The 11,935-nt window shown below is 26.3% G+C and overlaps 3 protein-coding genes across 3 annotated transcripts; 2 read left to right on the top strand and 1 right to left on the bottom strand.

The window, feature by feature from the left end:
* Nucleotides 1-217: 217 nt before the first annotated feature.
* On the top strand, nt 218-1,440 carry OCT59_010619 (uncharacterized protein; the record flags this gene model as incomplete). Its single annotated transcript, XM_066136030.1, has 2 exons — nt 218-813; nt 876-1,440. The coding sequence occupies 2 exons, from the start codon at nt 218-220 to the stop codon at nt 1,438-1,440; spliced, it is 1,161 nt and encodes a 386-aa protein (XP_066000705.1).
* Nucleotides 1,441-2,457: 1,017 nt separating this feature from the next.
* On the bottom strand, nt 2,458-3,685 carry OCT59_010618 (uncharacterized protein). Its single transcript, XM_025321637.2, has one exon. It carries the CDS (start codon nt 3,650-3,652, stop codon nt 2,873-2,875), a length of 780 nt encoding a protein of 259 aa, XP_025168286.1. The 5' UTR covers nt 3,653-3,685; the 3' UTR covers nt 2,458-2,872.
* Nucleotides 3,686-6,485: 2,800 nt separating this feature from the next.
* On the top strand, nt 6,486-7,889 carry OCT59_010617 (uncharacterized protein; the record flags this gene model as incomplete). The annotated part of the gene is made up of 1 exon (XM_025328079.1): nt 6,486-7,889. The coding sequence occupies one exon, from the start codon at nt 6,486-6,488 to the stop codon at nt 7,887-7,889; it is 1,404 nt and encodes a 467-aa protein (XP_025168289.1).
* Nucleotides 7,890-11,935: the final 4,046 nt, after the last annotated feature.

Genomic DNA, 11,935 nt, shown 5'->3' with positions numbered 1-11,935 from the left:
TTCAATCCATTACGCAAAGTTACAAATTAATGAACATAAATTTTTTCATTATGCACCAAATTATGATAAGTTTTATCATATAACTTGCCAAATTATTTTACAAGGTTCTGACTTCTTTGATGACCACAATTATGATCATGGATTTTTTTATAATATTAATCATACAGAAAATTATTATATCACATGTGAGATACTACCACATTCTTTGATCGCAAACATGTTGAACAGAAAAACATACGGAATAGATATTGGTATAAATAATTCGGAACGAAAAGAAGTAGTATCTTTGCATCAAAAATTGAATTTGGAACAAGATTTGGAACGAATCCTTCCTTTTCATCTTACACAACATCATACTTCTAATAGAGAATTAAGAATGAATTCTAATCGAAACCTAAATTCTCCTTACGGATATAATACTCAAACAATTTCAATAGGGGATAGTCAAACTAATTTTGATAATAATTTCTCTAAACCAATTGAAGTTGGATATTATACAAATAATGTTACCAGTTCACAACAAGGTAATTTCAATAGTATACCGCAACAAATTCCCAAAAGACCAGGTAATAATGGAAATGCAAATTCATTTTGTGGAAATATCGGAAATAATGTAATAACAACACAAGCAGTTTCGATCACCAATAGCCAAGGCAATGGTTTCCTTCAATCCATCAATCCTTTTTCAACATCTGCGGCACCACAAAATAGAGTTATTCATAATGTCACTACTAATTCACAACAACAAATTGATTTCAATAATATTTCACTACACATTACTGATAGAGAAATGGGATCGTTTCATGAAGTATTGTAAATAATACACCCGTAACACAATCTGTTTTGACAACAGATATTAATCATGGTAATGATAGCCAAAACGTAAATAGAACAAGAAATTTTGCCTACACATGGCAACAAGTTGATCTCAACAATAATTGTAGAGACACAGATTTGTATGGTGGAAATATCAGAAATAATGTGATGACAACACAAGCTAACGGCTTGACGTACGATTACCAAGACATAAATGATATTCACCAATCACAGCAACAAGTTGACTTTAATAATAATTATGGGAACTCGTATAATGAAAATATTGAAAACAATGTAACGACTTCGCAAGCTAATGGCTTGACATGCGATCACCAAAATACAAATGATATTCATCAAGTTAATCATATCAACAACAATTATAGAGGTACAGATTCGCATAATGAAAATATTGAAAACAATGTAACGACAACACAAGCTAATGACTTGACATGCGATCACCAAGATATAAATGATATTCATCAAGTTAATCATATCAACAATAATTATGAGGACATAGATTCGCATAATAGTAATGTCGATAACAATGTAATAACAACGCAAACCAATGACTTGGCATGTGATCGCCAAAATGTAAGTGATATTCATCAAGTTACAAGATGTTGATTCCCATCATATCCAACATTAGCAATGAAACCCGTTTCGATATGGTTTAATTTTTTATTTCTCGTTTACGCTAATCAAAATTGACGAATTTATAAAGTGCTAATCTACGTTAAAATTAATAAATATATTATTTTAAGTTATGTTTTGGAGAAAAAAAGTAATATTTATACGATAGATTATATAGTTTTTAAATTATTGAGTATTAATCAATTAAATCAATTATAGTTCAATTAAGGATGTTTGGAAGAAAAAAATATACATGTATATAACAGATTATTTAAGTTTTTAAATTATTAATTATGATTAAATTAAGACTTTTTATTTTTTTTTCTTTGATTCTATGATTTTTAATTTATTATCCATTAAACCAATGCTATAATATATTACATATCATATGTTTAATTTTCTTTAATAATTAGTATGTCACGATCCTTTAAGTATTAATGAGAAAAATTTTATTATTGGACGAGTCCGTAAATACCAAATGCGATCTAGTATCATTCATCGGAAATATATAGTTGATGGATTAGTAATAAAATTTGGCATGCTTCGTTCTGAGAATAAAATCAAAAATTTTTTCAACTCTAGGCAAAGAAGGGAAAGAACGACGGAAAGAGCGTACCGTTCGGGTATTGATCAGGATAGGCGCCCCTAAGTATACAAATATAATTAGTATAAGGAACAAGGAACCGGAAACTTATATGTCTGACGAAAGATCAAAATAAAAATGAATAAAAATGTTTGTGCATTTTTTATTAATATTTTTGTTATTTTTTTATTATTATCATTTATTTTAAATTAACGATATTACAATTAAGCGGTCAGACGAAAAAATGTCCAATCCAAAATTAAAGTTAAAATGTCTTATTCACATACAAAATTATTTTCATATTTAAGAGAAATAAATAGTATTATTACAGTATATTATACATGTTATACTATACTATACAATTACATTATTTATCTAATCAAGATTTGAACAAAGGATATTTTTTTATATTTTTTTTTATTATTTCACTTTTTTTTATCAATGACCCTTGTCTGATATTCATTACTTTAAAAGTATTTGCAAATTTTATTACAATTTTGGTCTTTAAAATTTACTAAATATAATCATTGAGATCATAGCTACAATTTCCAATGTTCGGAGTCAGGCTTGAATTTGAAAAAAATTCATCAAAAGATTTGATTCTACTTGTTACTGCAATATATTTTTTTCTGAAAAAATCTTTTTATAACATAAAATTAAAATAATGATAATTCCAGTTCCAAAAAAACTTATAAGATTGATTATTTTGACCGATAGTGTTAGGATATTGATTATTTTGAATGATGGAATTAGAAGATTATGTATTTTATCAGAGATTGCTTGCCTTTTCTGTTGGAATTATAAAATTGTTTACCTTGTCCGTTGGAATTATAAGTTTGTTTATTAACCCTGTCCGTTGGAATTAGAAGATTGATTGCTTTGTCCGTTAGAATTATAAGATTTTTGTTGCCAACTAGTAGAATTAAGCAGTCGTTCTCTGAATTCTGATTCTTTCATAATCATTGGAATGTAACAGCAAGGTATAGCGATAAAAAACACAAGCAATGGAAGAATAGACCAAGTCCAAGGAATTCTTTTATGAATTTCAATTCGAAAAACTGTGTTTCTAAAGGTTTTTTGAGTTATAATACTGTATTTATCTTTTGATGATTTATCAAAGAACTCAATTAAATATTTAGGGGAACCAATAGTTGGAACATTCCAAGAGATAAAAAAACTGCTTGAAATATCATCATCTATGGTGAAAATAACAACACTCGATATTCCACCAAGAAAATGACTTGTAACACTAGATATAGCTTCAGATTCATCATTTAGAAGAGAGTGTGGTTCACAATTTATATCAATATCATCATAATCATCCGATGTAACCCAGCGACCATCTTCAAGATTGATAATGTCCAAAACCATATTATAACCACTCTTATTAATTAGAACAATTGATGCACATCGTGAATGATATTTAGAAGCAACATGGTGCGCCAATTGAGGACAACAAGCTATGTTTGACCCACTTAGACAAATGAAGTTATCATCTTGTTCTTTAATTATATCATTTTCATTATGTTCAGTTGTATTATTATATGGTGCGGAATAAGCAAAAGTTGATAGGAGAACCAGAATAATAATATTGACAAAGATTAGGGACAGTTTATAAGCCATGATTATATTATTAATGTTTTTCCGGAATGACTTATTTTAATAAGGGTTAATTTATTTGTTTTATTTATCCAGGTTATTCACAAGTAAACAACGTGTAAAATTCGAATTCACTGATTGGTCATTGTTTTCACAATTAGGCGTATCATAGATATCGTAGATAAGAGATAATTCAGTACTAGTGCAAATTTGACAAACAAGTGCGGTACGGTTGATCAAATGACTTGATGCAGATCGTAAATAGTGATAGAATAAGTAGTGATTACATGTGTTTATTTTGGACAATGTCCATTTAACCATAAGTATATAGTAAAGTAGTACAGTACGATATGATATGGTATTACTAATCATATATAAGTATGATGTCGTACCGAAATACTGAGAAATCACAATAGCACATAAAATAATCCTTTGAGTATGATTAAGAGTATATGGTACATTACGGTATGATATGGAGTGAAAGGTACTGTACAATCAATAATGTACAGGTACGAATGGATATGATCTAATTCATGTTGTTATTGAGTTAATATTGATGTTACGATTGATTTATTTTGATTTAAATTAGTTGAATTCAATTGAATGAACCATTAGAATTTGATCCATTTGTAAAAAAATTTAAATAATTGTGAAGAATGACTTTATTATTGTAAAAGGAGGGTTCTATAATTATCAAGTTTCAGGAAATTACTTCATAAATTTATATAGCAACTTTTTGCACATATTAAAATATATATATGTGTATATATATATATAAATGCATGATATCAAATAAATTTTTATACAGTAAATAAAGAAAATAGTTTTGACAATTTTATCATATAGTACGTAATGTGTAAATTGAATCATTATTTTTTGAAATTTCAATCATTTTTTAGAGACATAAAAAATTTTGGTAAATTAATAATATTTTTATAAACCGCTTATTTTTGCTTTTAGTTGAGCAATTTCAAGTTCTTTATCTTTAATTATCAGCTGGACACAATTTAAACACTTTTTTAACAATCAACCTTGTATTATTACAAGTATGATCTTTATATATTTAATTTCATACAATATCTGTAACTTTAGTAGTAGTAATGTATACAGTACATATGGCAAAACAGCAGGCATAATATGATTAGTAAATGGGTTATCATACTAGTACCTATTGATATCACAACTGTATGTAAGTAAACAACCATGCCATAACTGTTACACTATATCATACCATAACGATCTAAATAATACGTTTTAACCATAGGGTTTATTCGGAGTTTCGGACATCAATGTCCATTTAATCCGGTAGGTAGGTAAGTAAGTAACGGAAATTGGCTAAGTGAGCAACGTAAAATTACTAATTTAGGTTACTCCCTTAATTAAGGCACGGAACGTAAGATAAAATTTTTTTACCTTACGTTAACTCACCATATCTAGCCACGTGATTTATATTATCTATTTTTGCATATTTATCTTAGTAAAAAATTTATTTTAAAAAAGAATTTTTCATACTATTAGAGTTGATTTTCTTATGCCTTTAAATATAAAGAAAATTGATTTTATACTTTTAAAATTATAAAAATTATTTATTTTAAAACAAAATTATTTATTTATAATTTATTAATAAAAATAAAAACAAATAAAAACATAACAGATAAGCTTTATTGAATTTGATTAATGTCTTAATGTCTACATAAATTAATATAATTAAATAATAAAGGTTTTTGTTAAAAAATCAATACCTTGATTGTTTAAATTTTTTTTATTTTCATTTGATAAATGTGAAATAATTATATTTAATAATAATTTTTATTTTCGATGTTCACAATTTTCATTTATATATTTCCAAGGATTATTCCATAAAATTGGCATGATCATTTCACACCATGTTTTATTAACTGAAAGGCATGAATAAAGTGTTTTTTTATCATCTTTAATTTCTTGAAATATTAAATGAAGTACGTCTCTGTTTATTCTAAACATTTTTTTTTTTCTTTTTTAAAGAAAACCTAATAATTATTTGTAACATGATATTAGTTATACAAGCATATTTGATGCGACATTGTGACATAAATAAAAATGGAAACAGAATAATCGTCAAATTATAATGCCCAATCAAATCAATTGATTCAAATTATATACAGCGAACATAAACAGTAAAATTTTTACCAAAAAAACAATATATATATATATATACAAATTATATTATACATATACAATAAAAAAAAATTTTATTATTTAATTTTTTTCTTTTTTCTTTGACGGATCGATCCATGTTAAAAAGATTTTTTTAGCAAAAGTCCGATTGATCCGAATAAAAAGTCCCTTAATATCCATTAATCCATAATATCCTAAATTTTCTTCCGTTGATTACTAGACCATTCATGTTACACAATTAATAGTTTCACAGATATGTATATATTTTTAATTCATTTTAGACATTCTAGACCCAGTCTAGGTGGATCTTCCGCGTTACACAATTTACAATATATATTACCCGTTACATAATTCTTTAATGCCGGATACTGTTTCACCGAAAAAAAAGCCGTGCAGATCTTTTAGCCGGAATTATGAGGAGACCTCATTCGGAAATTTCCGGACTAAAAAAAAAAAATTATTTATTATTATGATCAGTGATATCTGATATTATATTATACATGTTTATTGACGTTTAAATTCAAAACAACATTGGTATCATAAATAAATATAATGTGGTACGTAAACAAAAAAGGCCCTGCATAATCACGATGTAATTAATATCATGCATCAAAAAAATAAAAAAATAAAAAATAAAAATAAAAACAAAAAAATAATTAAATAAATAACGATAAAATAATTTTTTTTTTTTTAATAAAAAATGTCAAACCTAAATAAAGATATTCTTTATTTAATATTCGAAGAGTTACAAGATGATGATAATACTCTTTATTCATGTCTTTTAGTCAATAAAACTTGGTGTGAAACAATCGTTCCAACTTTATGGAAAGATCCTTGGAAACGTTTAAAGAATGGAAAGGAAAGATCCTTATTAAACGTAATTATTTCTCATTTATCAAAAGAATCCAGAAATAATTTAGGTCAACATTTTGATTTTTTGATAGATTCATATCAAAATTCTATATTTGACTATATTAGTTTCTGTAGACATTTAAATTTAAATGAAATCCAAAGGATAATTGACGTTGAACTTGTACAAGAAAAATCTTCAATATTAATTATTAAAAGTGAAATAATCAAACTTTTTATTAACGGAAACGTAAGTTATAAAACCCTTTATATACCTCAACAACTTGATTGTCAAATACGTCTCATTCCTGGAACTGAAAGTTGTTTTTCAGAAATTGAATTCCTTAGTTGTCATACTAACATAAATAATAATATTTTATTTGGATTAATAGAAACTTGCAAATCAATTAAACAATTAGAACTTATTATTGAAGGGAATGATAATAACTACGAAATTGTTAAATTAATCGAATCTGCAGGAAATTTATTTAAAATTAGTTTCATAAATAAGTGTTTGTATGTCAATGAATCATTTTGTAAAATTCTTGAAAATTCATTAATAAGACACGCAAATACTATAGAAAATTTTAAGATATCAACTAAACCACTTGTCACAAAAGTTCTTTCATCTTTTGCTAATTTAAAAAGATTAGAATTAGATAATTCATACGAAAATCTTCCTTGGAATTGTTTAAATTATTCATCTTTACCTTGTTTACAATTTTTATATGCTAAGGGCGTTCCAATTTGTGCTTTAACAAGTTTAATTGCAAGTACAAGCGGACAACTTATTGAAATAAAAATCGATCATATACCTCATGAAGAGATTGATAATAAGAGAATTATTCAAGCAATTTATCAGAAATGTCCTAATCTTAAATATCTTAAATTAATGTTAAGAAATAAGAATATTCTTGAATTAAGAAATTTATTAGTTAATTGTCAAAATTTAAGTGGTTTATTTATTATTAGTAATATGGTAGATACATTTGGTTGGGATAATTTATTTGAAATATTAACTGAAACATCACCAACTAGTTTGTTTAGATTTAAATTTAGTTTTTGTTATAAACCAATTAAATTAGAATTTTTGAAATTTTTCTTTGATAATTGGAAAGATCGACATTCTTTAGTATTACAACTCAGTCGATTAGATAATATAGGTAATATAGGTGATTTAATAGAAAAATATAAAGCGGATGGAATAATTAAAAAATGTAATGAATTATGTGGTGGAGATTTTGAATGGATTTAATTTTTAAAATTATTATTATTCTATTTTTTTAAAAAAAAACTTAGTAATTATTAATAACCGAACGTGATTTGTTAACCAAACGACTAAAAAATAATTAAATTATATTTATTGTTGTAAAAAAAATCGGTTTTAAATTATTAATATAATATTTAGAAATTACGTAAATTGTGTTTTTAATCGTTATACCATCGTTAGCAATAGATTGATCGTCACTCGTCACCAATGATGATTCAAGCATCATAATGATTTTAGGCAGTGTTAAAGTTGGCTTAATATTATGAAAATCAGCTACAAGGAATCCCTTAAATTAAAAAAAAAAAGTATTATTAAACAGAATATTGTAAAGTATTATTAACTCCTACCGTTATATAATCCCAAAATATATGTATGGAATGATTTTCAGCTTGTACTCAAACCTGAAACTGACTTGTTTATGTATATTTCGGGTCTTATTTATTCCGTTGCGAGTTAGGGTTTCCAACTTTTTTACGGAAAATCCGCAATTTTTCACAAAATAAATTTTGCAACATTCTACATTATAGTATTAATTTCTTACAAAAACAGGGTTACGACAGCTGCTAATACGAAGGTTAATGAATTTATGAACTTTTTTTTTTTCAAGTTAGAGCTACGGCCTGTTACCCATTTACCCGGATATAATCGGGGATACTCGGATATTTATGAGTATCCGGATTATTGAAATAAAAAAATGAGTAATATCAGATTGTATCCGTTTTTATTATATTGATACATGATATGCCCGGGTATGACCGCCAACCAATCCAATCGAAGAATTTATATTTATTATATATTTGTACTCCTATAATTTATTACAAAGAGACATAATGATCTGTATGAAAAATGTCATATCAAGGTTATACAAATATGTTTACTCTTTAAGGAATAATCAAAAAAAAAAAAATTTTTTTTCTTGTATCAGTTATTATAATAAATACAGAATATTATATAACAGCAAACTAAATTTCTAAATTTTTAATAAAAAATGATAATCCTGACATTAAGCAGAAAATTCCTATAGTAAACTGTATGCAAACATTGCCTGACTATACTATGATGGCGACGTATCATTGGACTCTATCTACTACTCTTCCCATATGGTTACGGTACATTTTGCCGAAAGGACGTTTCGCCGAAAAATAGGGCAACATTATGCAGAATTATAAATAACTCAGGCCAGAGATTATTTTTCGGCGAAATGGCTTTCGGCAAAATGTCCTGATACCATCCCATATATATATATAGTATTTCTGGGTCCTATTTTTATTTGGTAATACTCGGATGAAAAAGATAAACGGATATAAACACTATATAAACGTACGGTAATACCCGTAGGTAACACTTTTTTATTGATTTGAGATCCAGAAATGCGACCCTAATCTAAGTACAGTAAATATTACGTTTACTTCGTTTTTCTTAATTCTGGTCGAATTATATTTTGGCCAGAATTAAGTATGGCCAAAATTATGTTTAATATTGGTCTCCACGAGTCAACTGCAAACGATCTGCAGAAAATGGGAGGCGTCAAATAAAAGTAAAAAATTATAAAAAATTATTGTAAAAAACAAACTATTTGAAACTTTGAGATAAATATTATGTATTAGAATATGTTGGTGTTAGATGGGTTTACATAAAGAGCATTATTTAAGAAATGAAAATCGGGTATCAGAAAAAATTACTAATGATCGATATAAATTTGCACCGAAATATATGAATTTTTTGCAGTTGACTAACGGATCACGAATTAATTGTTTTTTTTAGCATTGTTATTGAGTTTTTAAATTTAGTTTAAAAGATTTTTTTTTAAAAAATAAAAAATAATAAAAAATAAAAAATAATAAAAAATAAAAATAAAAAACTATTATGTCAGTTTTGACAAAACATTGTTTTAATAAATAAATGATTTTTTTTTAATCCGCATTATGCGCTACTCGTTATTGTAGATCATTTGTAGATCACAAATAAAATAATACAGCATTTAAAACCGTACATATTTTTTTAAAATCCAGGTGGCCTTTACAATAGGTAATTTTAATATATTTCAAAATAATACTAAGAATTTTGATCGCTTCGGCGCTTCCCCATAGCTCACAGATGTGAACCACAAGGTGATTAGCATGTTAGTGTTACCGCGTATCCCTACGGTCAGATCCGAATTTTTTGATTATTTTGACATTTTTAATTTGATATTTCTTTTGATTAGATAAGTGGTGAGCATTTAACAGCGAAATTTAATCACATCTTACTATATATCCTTGAGGCATGCTTGGAATATCCTTGAAACGTTCAGGTAGCATCCAAAGGTGGCAACATGAGTATACAAACTATTAAGGTAGGCAAGGATCACAAGTTAAAATAAATTTATTTGTTTTCTAGTTGCTACCAAAATTTTTTTTGTTCTTTAGAAGCTACTGGGCCTTAACACGCTTATACATGCCTTCTTCATTTTTATTATACAATAATTTTGGTTAACTATCCTGCGTACGTACTTATTATCTATCATTGACTAGGTTGACTACTAGGTGTTGTCACTTCATCAACTTGTATTAGATCATCATCGTCCATATTATCAGAATTCTATTCTTCTATTCCTCAACTTGCTCAGAATGCTTTAATTAAAATAATTATAAATTGACATTTATCCTTCCCTTGCTATATATTCAGAATAAAAATGGCGGATAAGATAATCTTTCTCTCACAGTTTTATTTATTTTATATAGATACATATTACTTTTTTTAGATTATTACAGTATGATATAATCAATATATTTAAGCTTGGAAGCCTTTCAGAAAACATTTCCAACATGTTTAGGAGTGACCCGTTTAGGATGAGTGAACTATATCAATGTATAGAATACAAAATGTAACAACTTTTAAAAACACAAATTATACGCAAATCAATCTAGCTCCATGAAATTTCTCTATAGGCGAATGAACGCACTCATGATTTTGTATACTGTATTTAATTTATATTATCAATTTATTATAAATCTCTTCTCTTATAAACACACATGATATTACCTACTAATAAATTTCATACATCAATCCTACTATTAACACAAACTAGACCTTGTAAAAATAAAAGAGTGTTGATATTAATGAAAAATGTCGGAACAACTTAAACAAAAAATGAATTAAGAGCAAAAATAAATGATTATATGTATATATAAAGGACCTGAGCAATACACAAAAAGGTAATAATATGAAGTTTGCTATGATATAATGCACCAAAATAACGTGTAGTCCCATCCTTTTTTGATAATGCCAGACGTATTATGTTGATGAAGAGATGATAATAAATGAGTTGCTACCTATTTACAGTATATATTGCTCGGAGTCCTGTATATAACTCAACTAACGTATCATTAAAGTATCTATAATTTACTTTTTGTTAACTAAAAAGTATTTGTAATTTACTGCTGGTATTTATCATGATGTTTATAAATAGCATGAGGTTAAGGTTCCTTGTCGCGTAACACTTCAAAAAAAAATTAACTAAAACAAAGCTTTTAAGGCGCTTATATCTTTAATTGCTCTAAAAGCTGGCTTAGAATTAATTAATAAGGAAATTTTAATTCTGGTTTTGACTTTGGAATATAAAAACTAATGTCAACTTGCAGAGCAGCCAAATTTACTTATTAATAATGACTTTTAATAATTATATGTTAATTATATTATGAAAATTTTCTCTGTTTGTGATTTTTTGCTGCGCCATAATTAGGCTGGTTGTGATCTACATGCATTTTGTATTACCTAAACAATTATATATACACTACATAATAAAAGCGTTTAACAAATTAAAAAATATTTACACTATCTTTTAGAGAAGACTTTGATACAATTATAAATAATGGCTCGGGGTATTGTTTATTAATCCTATTATTACATAATTGTATAATATTTGCATGCAATTTAAACTAACTAAATTTTTTATTAAAACTTATTTCATAATATAGCACGTAAGTTATTTTTTAATTCTATTATTACATAATTGTATATATAATTTAAACTAACTAAATTCTTTATTA

The sequence above is a fragment of the Rhizophagus irregularis genome, chromosome 19 (assembly GCF_026210795.1).
Source record: "Rhizophagus irregularis chromosome 19, complete sequence".
NCBI classification, from domain to species: Eukaryota; Fungi; Glomeromycota; class Glomeromycetes; order Glomerales; family Glomeraceae; genus Rhizophagus; species Rhizophagus irregularis.
This window is presented reverse-complemented; position numbering and strand designations above follow the sequence as displayed.

Excerpts from the sequence above, each read along its gene's own strand:
- OCT59_010618 (XM_025321637.2), bottom strand. The coding sequence starts at position 3,652 with ATGGCTTATAAACTGTCCCTAATCTTTGTCAATATTATTATTCTGGTT.